We start from the raw sequence: 17,370 nt of genomic DNA, 5'->3' as shown, positions 1-17,370 counted from the left end.
TGTAGAAAAGTGAATTTTATACTTTTATTGTTTTGTGAATACTCAGAAGGTTCTGAACCTCTGCTACACTCTTGTCCTATGGATCAGAAAGACTGTAACTGAGCCTAGGCACTGCTCCCTCTGGTGTCTGTAACTAGAGCCACTGCCAACAGTGCTTTGAACCCTTAAGCAACCTGGCCTGGGTGCAGAATGCCTTAAAATCTGAGAGTAACACTGGTGTCTGAAGGTAAAACTCACTTTTAAAGGACCCGCGCACTCCCAGGGAAAGTACAAAAGACAGGAGGACACTGTGAAGGGATTATACAGGAAAACATCCATGAATAGCAAGAGTGTGAACAGCGTGCAGGTCTCCAGATGAGGCTTCATAGGAACAAACCAAATGCAAGGCAACCCGCTGGGAAGATCAGGGAGCCTCTGCCCTGAACAATGGGCAGCAGGAAGTTGCTGTTTCCATCACCATGGTAACCGCCCAAAGCCTGGCTGGCCAAGTGGACTTCCTGGTCCCGCCCTCGCATTTCCAAGGCTTCCTATTGGTCCTTCCACTGTCACTCAGACAGGACTTCTGGTCCTGCCTTCCATCCACTAACCTTCCTTCCTGTTTCACACAGATTTGATCCTGAAACTACAGAGCCTGCACTTTTAAGAATCCCCACTTGGAAATGCTAAGGAAAGACATCATTTTTAGGAAAAAATCTAATTCCACAGGTTACTGTGTGGCAGCCCAAGTTTAAGTTATTTTTGAGTTCCACAACCTGACTTTTCTCTATGGTTGTAACTAAATAATGTTCTATTGATAAGAGATATCAAACATATGCCTCTTATATTTTGCTTTTCATTTTGGAGGTTATGGGAATGCATTTGCTTATTGCAGGAACAAAAGCCGGCAATGTTCCTGTGATAATCAAGAAATCCTTATTCTCATTCCTATGTATTGTCAAAAAGAATAAAATATACATAAGAATCTTATTTCAGCTACATCGTGTGAATCACAGTTAAGAATGCAGTCTTAGTTAAAAATAAATTGAAATAGATCCAAAATATCTTAAGAACCACGTGGTTACATAAAGTTAATACAAGTACAAGTTATGCTCTTTGAATAACCTATAGTTGTTGATCCATAAAATAATTAACATATGTGAAATTGTTTAATTAATATATATTTATCTAATTGTTTTTCTTCAACAGAAAACACATAATTTATATATTTCTTATACATGCATTTACCTGATGCTCTGCCTTTTAGTTACAGATATTTGAGATGAATGTATTTTACTATAAATTCACTTTAAAAACATAATCAAGTAATCTCAAATTACTGCACAAACTTTTAGAATAAACAGATATGACTTCGTCTATAAGAATATCCAAGGGCTTTAACTGTATTTTCATTCAGACATTTCTTATGAAAGTGCAATAATTTGCTTAGATTCTACGGTTTTCAGAAATTGTTCCAAAGTATAACTAGGAAAAACTCGTAAAAGAAAAAGATGTTTCAACAGAGAAAAAGCACACATAGGAGGTCCTAAGAAGAAGAAAGGAATCAGTGTAAATCGCCTGCCAGAACTGAGACCAGGCTCAGGGTGACCCACCAGAACACTCCGGGTGACCCCTGTTGGTTTTCCACTCCTGAGACCCAGGTCGCAGGCCTCAGCTCGGGTGGTTTCCCCAGCATCTCCATTTCCTCTGCATCCAGCCCCACACCCTCCGGGACTCTCTACCCCCAGGGACCCACCAGCAGGGAGCTGAGGGCAGCAAATTTGGGTACCACCTAGGGCTCCCCATGCTGGCCCCTCCTGCGCCTTCTCAGCTCTTCATCTCTGGAGCTGTGTTCTTTCTTTTCTTTGGGAGTTGGGGACCACCAGATCACAAGGTGGATCTGGCACTTCATCATAGCAGCCTGCCGTCTCTATGTTTTCCTCATGAAAGAAAGAAAACTCAGTGTTTTCTCCTTCATCTCAAGCTACCAGTGTGTTCCCTTCCCCTACAGGGGAAGAGAAAAAAAAGTGGAATTATGGAAACTCTCCTTCTCCCATTACTTAAGCTGTGGTCCATTTTTTATATACTTTACAGTGTGGACTGGAAAGTCCACCCATAACTAGATTAATTCTCCTCACTGCCATGGTCAGCTATGCCCACATGTTGATCCTGTGGTAAATAGGCTGACTGGGAATATCTTCTGGAAAAAGACAGCATGTAAGAAACCTAAAGCAGCCAATCATGCTGGTCCTTAGAGATTAAGACTATATTTACCTAACTGAACAATTGTCAGAAAGGTTAATAGATTTTTTTTTTTCTGTATAGGCCAGTTATTCTTTAAAATATCCACCAATGCATCCTTGCCCTGATCATTCTACAATAGAAACTGGCACCTTTCCTAAGTACTCTTCCTGGGTATTCCTAAGTATTATGCAAATGTCTGGTCAGTACAAAACAAGAGGTCTAGAAATAGTGGGTACGTTTTAGGCTGGTCTCCTAGAATGGACAAGAGCAATTACAGGAGGAATCCTGGCACTTGGAGGTTGATTGGTAATACCCTAACCCTCAGTGAGACGGCACCCAAAAGGATGTTTGGATATTTGTCTTGTGCCTTCAGAATATTTACACCACTGAAGGACCTAATAGACTCCTTAAATATGAGAGTTAAGAGAAAGGATGATGAATATCCTGTAGCCTGTATGAATGCAACTCACCTTATGGCATAGCTAGTTATTGCCGGCTGGTATTTCAGAGTGACACTCTACTGAAGTTAATGTTGGGGTCTGAAACAGGTGCATGCCAATGAACCAGACCTAGCCGAGCTCCGGTCTCATGATCTTTGAAGTGACTACTTTAAATATTATTCCTTGCTTCTGTGATACAGTCTTTATGGCTCTGTTTCAAACTTACAACATGTGGATTTTCTTAATGTTTGACTTAAATTACTTCCAAGATCTTTCATAGTCAGATAAATGCTGATGCAAAAATTAGAACTGAGTTAAAATGCTCTAAAAAGCCACTGTAATAAATATTGTGACTGAGCCCTCTGCTCCATGGTTTGTGAAAAGGCTGAAGCACCACGCCAAATGAACATGTCCATGTTACCATTGCCAAGTGCAAGGCTTCCCAATAAATCAAGAAAAGATGAAGAGTCTTCTGATGAGTGTTTGGCAGAATAATAATATTAATAACCTGAATCTTCCAAGTTGGTTATGTCCCTGAGATAGTACGTTTTCTACTAACGCCTTTTGTGTTTCAAGAGTAGATCATGATGACCTCGGACCAAGAATCCAGTGACGGAAAAAATAATTTCCCAATTGCCTTCAAATATTAAGGAAGAGGAAATATGTGAAGATCCACTCTTAATGACGCCCCACCTTCCAGTCCTGAAGCAAGAGGCTCTGACAGATCACGACATTTCATGGTCACTTGGGCACTGGCCCAGCTCAGGAAGTCAAAGGCATGTCTTCAGATGTAGGTGTCACCCCTGAGACTGAACTACACTCACCTATTCTTCTGTAATCCTACCCCTTTGCCCTGTTTGGGATAGAATGGTCCATGGAAACTCCTCATCTCTTGCTGTGCCTTTGGGTGTGGCCTTCCTAGAAGTCAGTCAACCTGCTGACACAGACATCTGGAAGCTAGACTCAGCCCCCTGAAACCTGACCCCTTGCTTCATTTGAATGGTTCTTCCTCAGTGAAAGGGTTCAACAAGTTTCTTCTCCTGTTCTCTCTCTCTCTCTCTCTCTCTCTCTCTCTCTCTCTCTCTCTCTCTCTCTCTCTCTCTCCTTAAGGTCAGAGGAGAATCACAGAACCCAAAGAAAAAGGTATCTGTGTCTCTTGTGTGAATATTTCACGCAGCCCAGGTCCCCTGGAGTGACCCTGAGTGTTTTAGTGTGAGGAATGAGACTCAGCAAATGCATGAAGCCTTCCCAACAGGAATAGCACCATAGGAGAAAAGGGGAAAACACATTTCCATTCACTTTTCAACAACACAATATACAAAGAATGCTCAACACCAAACAACACATGAGATTGACCAACCCTGAGAAAGATCAGGCTCCCAAATGACTAGTTTTATTTTTCTCTTCTCCTTTTGCACCAGAATTTGAACATAGTGGTGCTTAACCATTGAGCAACCATTTTAATTGTATTTATTCATTTTTGTTTTGCGATAGGATCTCTATAATTTATTCAGGGCTCTCTAAGATACTGAGGCTGTCTTTGTACTTAGAGTCCTCCTGCCTCCGCCTTCCTGGCCACTGGAGTTATAGGCCTGTGCCCTCCCTAGGCTAAACTTTCAATTAACTGTCTGAGAGTTTTAATAAGCATGCACCTGAAACAGTCAAAACACATCAGGCAGAGACATACAGAACTGCCCAGGACAACGAATCCACACTTCCATTGGGAGACATCAGCCCAACTCTGTCAGGACAGACATGGGGACAGAGAAGCAGACAGGAGGGCTTCACTGGCCTTCACTCAAAGCTTAAAGCACACCTAGTTCTCAGGGTCACGGCAACACCCCCAAGGACAAGGCACATTCTGAGCCCTAAACTACACCCGTGAGAGTGTGCAACACCAGTGAAAGCCCATGTATGCTCAAAGAGCATGGGAGTTAAAGCAGAAATCAGATCAGAAGCATCTGGAAAGCCTCCATGCAAAGGGAGGTGAAGCACAGGACTCAACAGATCAGGAGAAAGAGGTGAGAGAAAAGGTGACCATTTTAAAGGAAATGAAATGCAAAAGTCCACCATAGAAAATCTGTACAGAACAGCACAGGGGATGCCTCATTGGTATCTAAGGCATCCAAAGCACCTTTCAGAAAAGAAGAGCTAAAGCAACCATTGAAACTTGCACTTCAGGAGACCAGAGAAAGAAGGGCAAGGTAAACCTAAATCAAGCACAGGAAGGTAACAGAGAGGGTGTTGATGAAACCACAATCAGGAAATCTGCAGTCTGCAAAATCAAGCTCTTCATGAACATCAGCATCACTGATAAACTGACATAAGGCCCAAAATACAAAGGACAGAGACTGAGCTTGTGGCTCAGTGCAAGAATTCTTCCCTAGCATGTGATAAACCCAGCCTAATTCTCTCTTAAGATTGGGAGCCATCTTGCCACAAAGGCATAAAAACCTAATTTCATCTTTGCTATAAATTACTGCAAACTCAAAATTGCTTGGATGGCCTGCCCATGCCTTGAACTCACCCATGCCTGGCTCTCTGACCAGATAGCAGCCCTCTCTGAAACTTTAGTGATGCCTTATCAATCTTGGCCTTCCCTGGCCAAATAACGACGCTCTCTGAGGCTCTAATGACCTTCATAAATTCTGGAGCTTTCTTGCAGCCCAGCTTTGTAGCCCAGAAAGTCACCAAAGAGGAGTTTGAGAAATTACAGATGACAAAACTCTGAGGAGCATAACACAAGGCTAGTTTACAGTTTTGCTGGCCTCCATATCAGAATTTATGAAGGTCATTACAGCCTCAGAGAGGGTCATTTTCTGGCCAGGGAAGGCCAAGATTTATGAGGTGTCACTAAAATTTCAGAGAGGGCTGCTATCTGCCCAGAGAGAGCCAGGCATGGGTGAGTTCAAGGCACGGGTAGGCATTCCAAGCAAGATCAGCATTTGCAGTAATTTATAGTAAACCTGAAATTAGCCTCTCATGTCTTTGTGGCGTGATGGCTCCAAATTTTAAAGAGGGAATCAGACTGTGTTTATCAACAATCTCCTACAACTTACACACAAGGAGAAATACACAAAACAGGCTCAATAAGTAATTACTGCCCCCCCCCACACACACACAAAAGGCTCTGACATGTCAAACAGGCTTCCAGGAGACAGTGAAACCTGCCACCAACTTTCTACTTTTTTTTCCAGAACACAGAAGCTGAGTTAAAACCTCCTAATTCTTTCTGAGCTCTATGTTACCAAATTATCAAAATTAGATAGATAAAGAAAAGTATTATATAGAAAAGGAAAGCAAGAATGACTCTCATGATTATGAATGCAAAGTTCCTCAAACATTACTTTATTGAGTCCAAAAATAAATAAAAAAATTATATACCACAGCCAAGAGGGAATTATTACAGCTATGCAAGGCTGATTTAAAATTGGAAAATCAATTAACATTATCCATCACAACAAAAAGCTAAATAATAAATATTGATTATATGAAAAGTTAAAGAAAAAAATCAAGAATAATGAAAAAACACTCAAGCTAAGAAAAATACCATGTCTATAGAGAGACAGCATGATCTTTTACTCTACGTGGAATTCACCAAAGAATCATAAAAAGCAATGCAGTGACATCAATGTTGTCATGTTAATAAACAGGGAAATGATTATCCTGTTGACAGCAGCAAGCTGAGCATGGAGGCCATGCCTCTGATCCCTGCCACTCAGGGGGCCGAGGCAGGATGATTCCAGCTTGGAGTCCAGTCTCGGCAATTTAGCAAGACTCTGTCTCCAAACAAAACAATTAAAAGGATTGGGAATGTAGCTCAATGGTAGAGCAGCCCTGAGTCCAACACCCAGCAACAAAACCATAAAGAAAAACAAACACACCACTTATACAGCATCAATGAAAGAGAAATACTCATATATGAATCTGATAAAAATCTGTATGATAAAAACTGCTAACTTACAATGAAACCATCAAAGACAAGGAAAACACATGGACATATTTTATGTTTACACATGGGAAACCTCAGTGCTATCATCAATTCTTACCAACTTCAGTTATGGATTCAATATAATCCTAATGAAAATTCTTTTAAGTTATTTCTTCAGTAATAAAAGATCCAGAACTCAGTAATGAACACTCAGTTCAAAGGATGAAGACTACCTGAAGTGAAGAACTACTAAAAATCTACAATCATCAAGACACAGTGGTATTTGACACAGTATATATCTATTCCATTGCTCTTTGTCAAAGGAGCAAAGGAAAATCAATGGAAAATATACTCTATAGGAAAATACTGCCAAAACACTTGGACATTAATGTACAAAGAAAGGAAGCATTCTCACTTCACAAATGTCACAGAATCGGCTACCAGTGGCGTCTCAATGATAAAGTAGGACACAGTGCTGGGGCTGCAGCTCTAGCACAGCACCTGCCTGGCACTTAGCAGGCCCTGGGATCACTTGTCAGCACCAAAAAAATTGCATATACATCATAGTACTAAATGCAAACTTCAGAACTTCACTAAAATGACACAGAAGTACTTACAGAGAAATCTGGGCTGGATTGACAGCTTCAAATGTAACATCAAACACAAAATCTATGAGTGAAAAACTTGTAAATAGAACTTGATCAAAATTAAGTTTGTGGGCTGGGGATGTGGCACAAGCGGTAGCGCGCTCGCCTGGCATGCGTGCGGCCCGGGTTCGATCCTCAGCACCACATACCAACAAAAGATGTTGTGTCCGCCGAGAACTAAAAAAAAATAAATATTAAAAAAAATTCTCTCTCTCTCTCCTCTCTCACTCTCTCTTTAAAAAAAAATGAAGTTTGTGTTTTTCAAAAGATGCACTTGAGAGAATGAGAAGACATGCTAGAGAACTGGACAAAATGTTGTCATGACACATAGTGACACTGGGTTGGTATTCAACATGCAGGAAGAACACTCAGTAAGAAAGCAAGCAATGTGGAAGTGAACAAAAGATCTGGAAAGACACTCATCCAAGAAACAGAGACAGTTAATACATGTGTGAGAAGATGTTCATCAGGACATAATTAAGAAACTTCCAATTAAACAATTAGGTGCCACCAGATACACACTGGAGTGGTCAAATGCCAAACAATGACAGCCCCAAAAGACAGTGAAAACATGAATCAGCAAGAACCCTTCCCTTGCTCATGTGAATGGAGAGAAGAACACTCTCTCTGGAAGACAGTCACGCTCTTACAAAATAAACATGGTGCACTCTACCATTAATTCACCACACTCCCAGGTGTCTATGCAAATGAGGTGAAAATTATGCACAGAAAACTTCTCAGCAGTGACTACAGCAGCCATATCCAGAACTGCCCAAAGCTAGAAGCAAGGAAGACGCACCTTTCAATGTTGAATGGGCAAGCTGCAGTTTAACCAACCAAACAACATCACCCAGAAAGTGAGCTCTGCAGCCTGCAAAGATACAGCACCCTTAAAGGCAGACTGGAAAGTGAGAGAAGCCAGTCTGAAAGGCCAAGTGCAGTAAGATTCCAAGTCAAGAACATTCCAGAAGACTAAACATTACAGATGCACTAGTAGAACTGATGGGTGCCAGGAACTTAGGGAGCAGAGAGGCAGGAAGGGCTGGGGAGGAGGGATGAACAGGTGGAAGACAGGATTCCCAGAGCAGTGAAACTCTTCTGCATGACATTATTATGTACAGTACATGACACACACAATCACACTAGACAGAGGAGGAATCCTAAGATAAAGGATGGATTTCAGCTGATGATAAATGTGTTGTGAGAAACTGAAGTGACTCCATTTTTAAAAATAAATAACAGCAGATTCTACCTCAAGGCCTGTCCCAGGGAAGGAGGCGGAACCCTTGTCCTTGGAAAAACCCACATAGCACTCCCTAGCAAACCTCCAATCAGCATGAGACAGGGAAAATACCTGGAATGCCAGATGACCCCCAGTAGTTTATTGTGGTGGTTGATAACATGTTGGGAAACCATGTAGTTAAGCATGTATACCCCTCGTGGCCTAAACCAATCAGCTAAAATGAATCCCCCTCTTGCACTGACCAATCACCCCTACCCCAATTTTTCCCACCACTGAATGTGCTAATTAATGTTAAGAGTTGTTGTTTGACTTTCCCGCAGTATGGGATGATTTATTGTGTGATGTTGTGATGCATAGAGTATCCCCCACAAACCTATAAAATCTCACTGGACAAAGGACGGGGAATCACTCCCTGGGACTGCTGAGTCAGAAACGGTTGTGAGTCCAGGCTCAAGCTTGCAATAAAGACTCTTGTGTGATTGCATCAGATTAAGCTCCTGGAGGTCTATTGGGATTCCATGAATCTGGCATAACAGTTGCTTCATCCACTCTCTTAAAAAATGTAGGACACTGGTTCAGTAACTAGCAAGCATCAAACATCAATGCAAGATGTTGAAAACAGTGTGGAGAAAGGGTGTTTGATACTACATGTAATGGGTCATTTGAATTGTCAACCCCATTGGATTAAGAGATACCTGTGATTAACAGGCCTCTGGGTGTGTCCATGAGGGTGTGTCTACAAATGATTGGCATGTGAAACAGAGAACCAAACTAGAGAACCTCCTTAGGTATAGGCAGCACCATCCAATGGGACAGTGTCTTGGGTGGAACAAAAGTTGGAAGGAGGAGGAAGCAGCAGCAGAGAAAGGCCTTTCTTCTCCAATGGCTGCTGCAATGTCCTGAGGATATCAGAGTCTGCTTTCTTCACTCTCCCAAAGTGGACGCTGCCAGCGATTCTCCAGGGAAATTTCAGAACCTTTGGTCTGGACTAGGGCAGCACCATTGATCCCTCTTGTTCTGAGGCTTCATCCTCTTGGACTCTGCAGCTACTACTTCTCAAGCTCTCCACCCTGCAGATGGCCACTGTGGACATCCAGCTTCGGGTCAAGTAGGCCAATCTAATAAGTCCCCTTTTATAATCACACTTCCTCTTGATGCTGTTCCTCTAGAGAACATTGACTAACAAACTATGTAAGCCTAAAATTGCTCTGAAAAACCAAATTGACTTAATAAGGATGTGGAATGAATAAGGAAGTGAATGAAATCGATAAACCTTAACAAATATAAACATAAGAAACAATATTACATAATGAATACCTTTCACAAATAATATTGTAAAAAATAAAGCAAAGAAGAAGAGTCATAGTTACAAATTTCAACACTTTGGAGAAAAGCAAGGAAACTGATTTTCCATTTGGAAAGAAATTGGATGATAAGTCTTCAAAAGTCCTTCCAACTGCTGGTGTGCACCTGTAAATTCAGCCACTAGGGAGGTCAAGGCAGGGAAACGGCACGTTGGGGGCTCTCACAGCAATTTAATAAGACATCCAGAAATTTTGTGATTCTTGGCCTTCATCAACTATAAATGGGGGGACTGGGATTGTAGCTGAGTGGCAGAGCACTTCTACCATGTATGAGGCACTGGATATGATGCTTAGCACCACACAAAAATTAACAAAATAAGGTATTCTGCCCATCTGCAATTATACAAAATAAAAATAAGGTAAAAAATAAATAGAAAGGACTGAAGATGTGCTCAGTGGTCAAGTGCCTCTAGGTTTATTCCCCAGTAAAACACCTGCCCACCTCCAAAATGCTGCTCACACATTGAAATTCATTTTTGGAGGACAACATACACATGAACAAGTCCCTGGCTTCAATCCCAGCACTCAATACATAAGCAAATAAGTAAACAACAGTCTACAATACTAATTTTCTTGGGGTGGAGAGTAGCTCAGTAGTAAGAACTTGACAGCCTTCGATTCAATCCCCAACAGTCCATGTACACACAGATACTAAAAAAGAAAAAAAAAAACCTGAAAATATATGTAATGAGTGATAAAAAAATTACAATACAAAAGATACACAATGAGAGGCAACAAAATCAATGAAAAAACAACACACTTTCTTACAAAGGAGACTGAACTTTCCCATGATCTACACTCTGAAAAAACAAAGAGCATTTCAGTAAATTATGTGAAATAAAAGGCATGGATTATTGTGTTTTTTGGGGTGGACTTAGGAAGAACTATATCAAAAATGAAAATAGTACACTGTATCTAAGACCAGTGAAAATACTGTACAGGACAGAGAGAGTAGAGAGAGCATTTATGTTACTCCCAATTTTCATAAACTAAAAGGCAGCTCCCATATGGGTGGCCCTAGGAGGAGGTAATTAGTAGGGAACGGCAATCAGGCGACATGGTGGGAATGCTTGTGAGAGCATTAGCACCCTTACTTAGACATATATACCTCTCCTTTTCAGAAAACAGGTGCCATTTATTATTTCACTGATAAGTTATTCAGTGATTAAATGATCACAGTTGGGTATTTTAGGTATTGCCAAAATTGTCCTTAAAACTTCCAATGAAGATGGGTGTGATGGTGCACACCTGTAACCCCAGTGGTTCAGGGGTCAGAGGCCCAAGGCTATGTAGTAAGACCCTGACTCAAAAGGAAGAATCTAAAAGGGGCCAGGGATGTGGCTCAGTGGCTAAGCACCTCTGGGTTCCATTCCTGATACCAAAAACCACACAGCTAACATGAACCTGCCAAGTCCAGACAACAACAGTAACAATAAACTGTCATTCCTGTCAAATTCATGAGCATGTCAATGACTATAACTAATTTACATAAAATCAAATTTATAAATTTATCCACTACAATTTTTGTAGAAATGGATTCATTTCCTGCAGCAATAATGGTAGACAGAGTTTCTCTGTATATTAAATGGCATTCTGGAATCTAGGACACGGATTTTAATTGGAAATCATTGAAAAGACAAGATCAAATCTCACCAATTTTGTATGCATACTCAGGGGAAGCAAAAGGTAAATCAGATGTTATTTTTTTGTTTGTTTTCCTGTTTTTTCTTTCTTTCTTTCTTTTTTTGGTTTAGGATCAGAAATTTGACCCAGAGGAACTTTACTGATGAGTCACATCCCCAGACATAAGGCCTGGCTAAGTTGCTAAGGCTGTCCTCAAGTTTGCAATCCTCCTGCCTCAGCCTCTGGAAAAGCAAAAATCACAGGTGTGCACCACTGTACCTGGCTGTAATTCTTCTAACAATGGAAATGTTACTAGACTTTTTAAAATCCACTTCTTTCTTGCCTATTTAATAATAGTCCTTCCCATTTGGCTCTGAAAAAATAAACCTGGGCCTCAAAAAAGTGAGCAGATCATTTCAAAGTGATACACAGAAAGCTTTGGTGCTGAGGGAGCACACATGTATCAGGCTCAAAGGGCAGGGAAGGGCCCTGACAGCTGGGACATGACCCCTCCTGGTCTTGCTTCCTGAAAGCCTCTAGGATCACCCTCCCAGGGACCTGGACCATGACTCCAGTCTACGAGGCTTTTCAGGTTTGCACAGCTCTGCACTGGGGTGGATGTTGCTTATGCTCTGGGAGAGGTTTCACTTCTTCACACTGTGAGACTAAAAGGGCAGGAATCACTGGTGACCTGGCCCCTCAGCACCAGCATCCACAGGCTGACTGTCCACCTGTCTCCAAAAAAATGGGAACAGAGCTTGGGAATAAAATATTCTCAAGGAAGTAGCTGTCTAGATGAGGCCAGTTCCAGGAGATTCCTCAGCCCAGAGCCCCCAGCAGCTTCCCTGAGAGGCTGCACCCCACACCTCAGGCTGTCCTCTAGGATGAGCTGACCCAGGGCCTGAAGTTCTGTTCACCCTGCAGGGACCAGGGCAGCTGTGGGCACCTTGGGACAGCTCTAGGAGAGGACAGTGGCTGAGGACATAGGACCCTGTGAGGCGTCCAAAGGGAACCTCTGCCCAAGAAATCTGACATGGTGTCTACACCTAAGGAAGATAAAAGGAGAAACACAAGATTTTTACAGCTGTGAACTCAAGTTCTCTATACAGTTGCATCTACATCAAAGAACTTTCAGAGTACTTGACTTGGCTAACCAGATTACCATGAAGGTGGAAAGGCAGGGTTCTGTATGGAGAGCAAAAATTATCTTGGGCTATCTTAAGTCCTTTCATAGCCAATTATCTTAATTTCTGTATCAGACCACAATTCTCAAAACTATTAAATTTCTCAGACTATATCCCTACCCTTACGAGACATCTAGTCCCAACATCTACCAAAGAAAGAATATAATAAAAACAGTCAGAAGAAATTTCTTTTTACTTCCTTCCTTTCTTTCTTTTGTAGTCCACAAATCTGATGATCCTACCAATGCAATTAGTGATACACAGTTTCTTTCATAAAAGTTCATGTAGGCCAGGCACTGTGCCACACAACTATAATCCCAGTAGCTTTAGAGGATAAGGTAGAAGGATTGCTAAATTCAAAGTCAGCCTCAGCAATTTAGTGAGGCCAGAAGGAAACTGATGAGATCATGTCTCAAAATACAATCTAAAAAGGACTGATTGTGGCTCAGTGATTAAGTGCCCCTGGGTTTAATCCTTGTCTTTCAGGGTGGGACACATACATCATTTAGGGTCACTTGAATCCATGTTCCTGAGTATGGTCATTAATATTTAAATCAAAATGAACTATTTTCCATAACTGGGATTGCCAATGCCTTTAATGTCAACAGCTTGAGACACTGAAGCAAGAGGGTCAGGACTTACAGGCCAGGCTGGGCAACATAGCCAGACCCCATCTGAAAATCAAATTTAAAGAGTTAAAGATGAAGAACAGAAGAATGAATCAAACACTATTATCCTATGTAGAAATATGAATACAGGACTGATGTGAATCCACATCAAGTACAACCAGAAAAAAGAGCAGTTACACTGTATTTATGTGTACTGTGTGAAAATGCATTATAATGCCATGTATAACTAATAAAAACAAATTTAAGTAAATAAATGATTTATGTCAAAGTAGGGAGGTGGGCTGAGTACATAGCCCAAGATTCAATATTCCTAGGTTCTATGTACAAATGCCTGTTTTCCTTTTAAAGTACTTATTTTGACCAAACACAGGGAACTGTTAAGTGATTATTCTTTCCCCTCAAGTATAATATTCATAAATAGAAAACAAATGCTTTCAAAAGTGATCTTCTTACCAGGGACAGTGGCACAGGCCTTGTTAGAATGGCCTTAGGCCTGAGCCCAAGCAACTCCATTTTAAAAGACCTGCAGTTTCACCAGGCACATCCACAGATCCCTCCAGTAAGGCCTCAAACAAGTTCCTTCCCCTCACCCTGATAAAGAGAGTGAAGCCTTTGGCAGGCTGTCCTAGCCTGATGAGAGGGAAAGACAAGAAGATGAGGGTGGAGATGATCCCAGGGTAAATGATGTCACTGAGAAATAGGGTGGTAGCTGATAAGGATTGAAAGGGTGATCAAATCCCCACAATTTAGTATAAATGATAGAGCTGATGAACAGAAATTCAGGCAGCAGAAACAAGGATGCACTTAAGCTGGAGAGCCTGCTGAGGACCTGACATCACATCACTTGGCATCTTTCCTGAGTCTCTGTATGATCCTCACTACTCTCAAACTCTACTGCCTCCTCTGCACCTTGGTGAGAACTGCAACTCCTTCCTAGACCCCCTCCTCAATGGGTCCTCTGCTCCACACCAGGAAAAGCCTGCCTTGGTTCGACACCTGGTCACTGAGGTCTGAGTGTGTGTGCATCTGCTGGACTCAAAGCCTAAGACATAAGACCTTTGAACTTAGCATGCAGAGGGAATGTCTGTCATTAGCTTATCATGATTAACTGTTTCCCAGTGCTTAGAATGAATCTAGAATTGTTTGCCGTGAATTAATTAACCTAGAATTGTTTGCTGTGAATTGATTATGTCTATGGCAATGCCTAGCATTAAGGATTGTTGTTTTCTTGATTAAGAACCTATACAGTTAAACTGTATTGAGTAATTTGAGTGAATAGAGCATTGAAAGGGGCAGAAGTGTGTGGACATTCTTTATTTCTCCCCTTGACTGCATAAGTCACAGTTTTGCCCCCTCCACACAGCCCTGTAATCCCAGGAACTTTGGAGGCTGAAGCAGAAGTGAAGCCAGATTTACAGATAGGTAGTTAGGCAAATTGGGTCTAATATTGTGTAAGATAAATAAAACAGAGGCCATTATAGAGAATGGAGTCCTGGAAACCAGAGCAGCGATTGAAATGTTAATGTCCCCAAGGAAAGAATCCATTCTAAGGAATTGTTAATCATAATCCAAAAGCCACCCCAGGCCTTTCCTGCCCAGATTACTCCTCCAGCCCATCAATCTCCCACCTTTTGGACCTTCCCACCTGCATTCTATCACTGCAACATAATGAGAAACAAAGTGTGGGAAAGTGGAAAGAAGACTTTAGCTATAAAAGAGGGAAGACCTTCCCCTTACAGGGATTCCACCTCTTGGGTCCCCTTCTTCCTGCGGGGAGAAGTCTTTTCTGCTGTCCTTTAATAAACCTTCTACTTTCCCCTCCACTTGCCTCAACGTGCTTCTCTGGTGATATACTTCAGCATTCGGGGAAGCAAGGACTCGTCACTGGTAAACAGCGGTAACAGAAGGATCACAGGTTGGAGACCAGCTTCCACACCAAGTGGGTGCAGATCTCAGAATTCAGTAAAAGTGGAGGCTGGGGATGTGGCTGATAAAGCTCCCCGAGTTTGGATCCCCAATTAAAAGAAAAGAACTATTCTCCCCAATATTTCACTAGATGAAAAGTGACAATTAGCCGACGGTGTCCATTTGGACCGAGTGGGAAGAACGGACGTCTGGCCGAGCTGTGAGGTGGAGGGAAGGTGGGTTTCAGAGGCAGGAGGCGCCTGCAATTTGGAGGACCTACAGCAGCCTCCGGAGGAGCTCCCCTGGGAGGAGGAAGGTGCATTTGCGGCCCCGCTTCCTCCACGTTGGGAAGAGTGGGTCGGGCCACCAGTAGGGAGCAAAGGGGACACCAGGGACCTGAGCCGCCCTTCCAAACCCAGGGAACCAGGGAACAGGTCCACAGTCCAGCGGGGACTCTGCCACGCTCAGCAGTTCACCTCAAAAACCCAAAACCCAGCTCACCCCACGAGACCAAGGGACAGTGCCATGAATCCCCAGCTCACCAGGGCACCGGGGCCCAAGGCAGGTGGTGACGTGTACCTACAGCCCTGGTTGCAAACTCACCATTTTTGTCTTCTGTGGTGACCCGGTGTCCTCTCAAGGAACCTCCAGGCACCCGAGATGGGGGTGGGGGGGGACACAGGCAGCGAAGAGTCACCTGAGTCCCTGGAGCAGAGAACTCTGGGCCTGAAGGAAGAGAAGCCAAGTCGCTGGGGAAGAAAAGCCCACAAGATTGCGGAAGCCCGCCCTTCCTGTCTCTCTGCGCACTGATTGGGCAGTTCCCCCCCGCATCCGGGATGGGTGCCCTCCAGGCCCGCCTCTGCATCGTGACTGACAGCTGACATCATCCAATCACTGGCTGAAATTGGGTAGAGTGACAGATCCTTGGCCCCAGCCCTTTTCAGGCGGAGCTTCCCGGCTGTGCTGGGGACTAATCCAGGTGGGAAGCCTTGGCTTAGCCTCTGGTACAGAGGTGACACCTGGCGCTGAGCTAGGCTTGAGCCATAGAGTGCTTTCTGAGCATGGCAAGGCCCTGGGTTTAACCTCAACACAAAAAACAAAGCACAGCTTCTCAGGGAGGCTGGGGCTGGAGGAGCCCAGGGTCAGGTCAGTGTCTGCAAACAGTGGGACCCTCTCTTTTTATTTTATTTTTTTTAAGTTATAGATAATACAATCTTTTTAAGTTTTTAAGTTGTAGATAATACAATCTTTATTTATTCCTTTTTATGTGGTGCTAAGGATCGAACCCAGTGCCTCATGTGTGTGAGGCAGGCATTCTACCACTGAGGTACAACCGCAGCCCGAGAGACCCTCTCTTAAAATAAAAAGGGTCGGATGTAGCTCAGTGGTCCAGGTCAAGCCCCACTGGGTTTATTTTATATATATATGAAAAAACTATATATATGTATATATAAATAATGGGACCTCAGGCAAATTCGAAAGACACTGTCTCCCAATTTTTGAAGCACTCATTAAAGCTATCATATATATCCCACATATATATGATATCTACTAATGAAAAAAATTTGAAAATTATTTTAGTAATTCTCATTACATCCTGGCCTATGATTTTTGAGGAGGCAGTCTGAGCTATAAAAGGAAACATTTGGGGTTGGGGCTGTGTCTCTTGTTCCATCTCCTGCAGAGAAAGGGGTGGGGTGTGGGGACGCAGGCAACCCTCTAACACAGCAATGTGCAGGGGAAATAAAAATGGGTGACTTGTGCTTAATGTAGATAGTCTACATTCTACTATTATCAATTCTTATGTACAGACCTGACTCGGCTGATCCCACAAGTCTGCTCAGCTGTTTGCCCTAAAATCAAAAAGAAAAGGTGTTGATCAAAAGCAGGAAAGGAACTTTGACCAGTGCAGCTACACCAGGGAGACAACGAAACCCTGTCCTACCCTGGGTTTAGGTGGTGACAAGGGCTTTGAGACTTTCTAGAAAGGGAAATCATTCTCATGAATGTATAGGGGAAATTGTATGTAGGAGTTAGTATTTATTGTAAAAGAATAATATTGTATTATTATTGCAATAGGTGATATGCAAATAATATCATAATATGTAGAATTGTATTAGGTTAGGTTTCAGGCATCTGTATTCTCATAACATGTCTGTGAGCTCAAGCTCATTTACCTCCTTG

General features: G+C 42.5%; 1 protein-coding gene across 7 annotated transcripts in view; it reads right to left on the bottom strand.

Moving 5' to 3' along the window:
* LOC144371957 (uncharacterized) overlaps positions 1 to 16,273 on the bottom strand; it is a 58,724-nt gene extending 42,451 nt beyond the window's left edge. For 6 of the 7 annotated variants that reach the window (XR_013432016.1, XR_013432017.1, XR_013432018.1 and 3 more), the window contains exon 1: positions 15,790 to 16,273. Coding sequence is in view for 1 of the 7 variants with exons in the window: in XM_078035307.1 (XP_077891433.1) it covers positions 15,790 to 16,051 (262 nt within the window). In the remaining 6 variants the exon portion in view is untranslated. The remainder of the gene's footprint in view (positions 1 to 15,789) is intronic. The other variant, XR_013432021.1, reaches the window with a different exon arrangement.
* Positions 16,274 to 17,370: the final 1,097 nt, after the last annotated feature.

This window comes from Ictidomys tridecemlineatus, chromosome Y (assembly GCF_052094955.1).
Source record: "Ictidomys tridecemlineatus isolate mIctTri1 chromosome Y, mIctTri1.hap1, whole genome shotgun sequence".
Taxonomy (NCBI): domain Eukaryota; kingdom Metazoa; phylum Chordata; class Mammalia; order Rodentia; family Sciuridae; genus Ictidomys; species Ictidomys tridecemlineatus.
The sequence above is the reverse complement of the archived record's forward strand: the minus strand, read 5'-3'. Positions and strand labels throughout refer to the sequence as shown.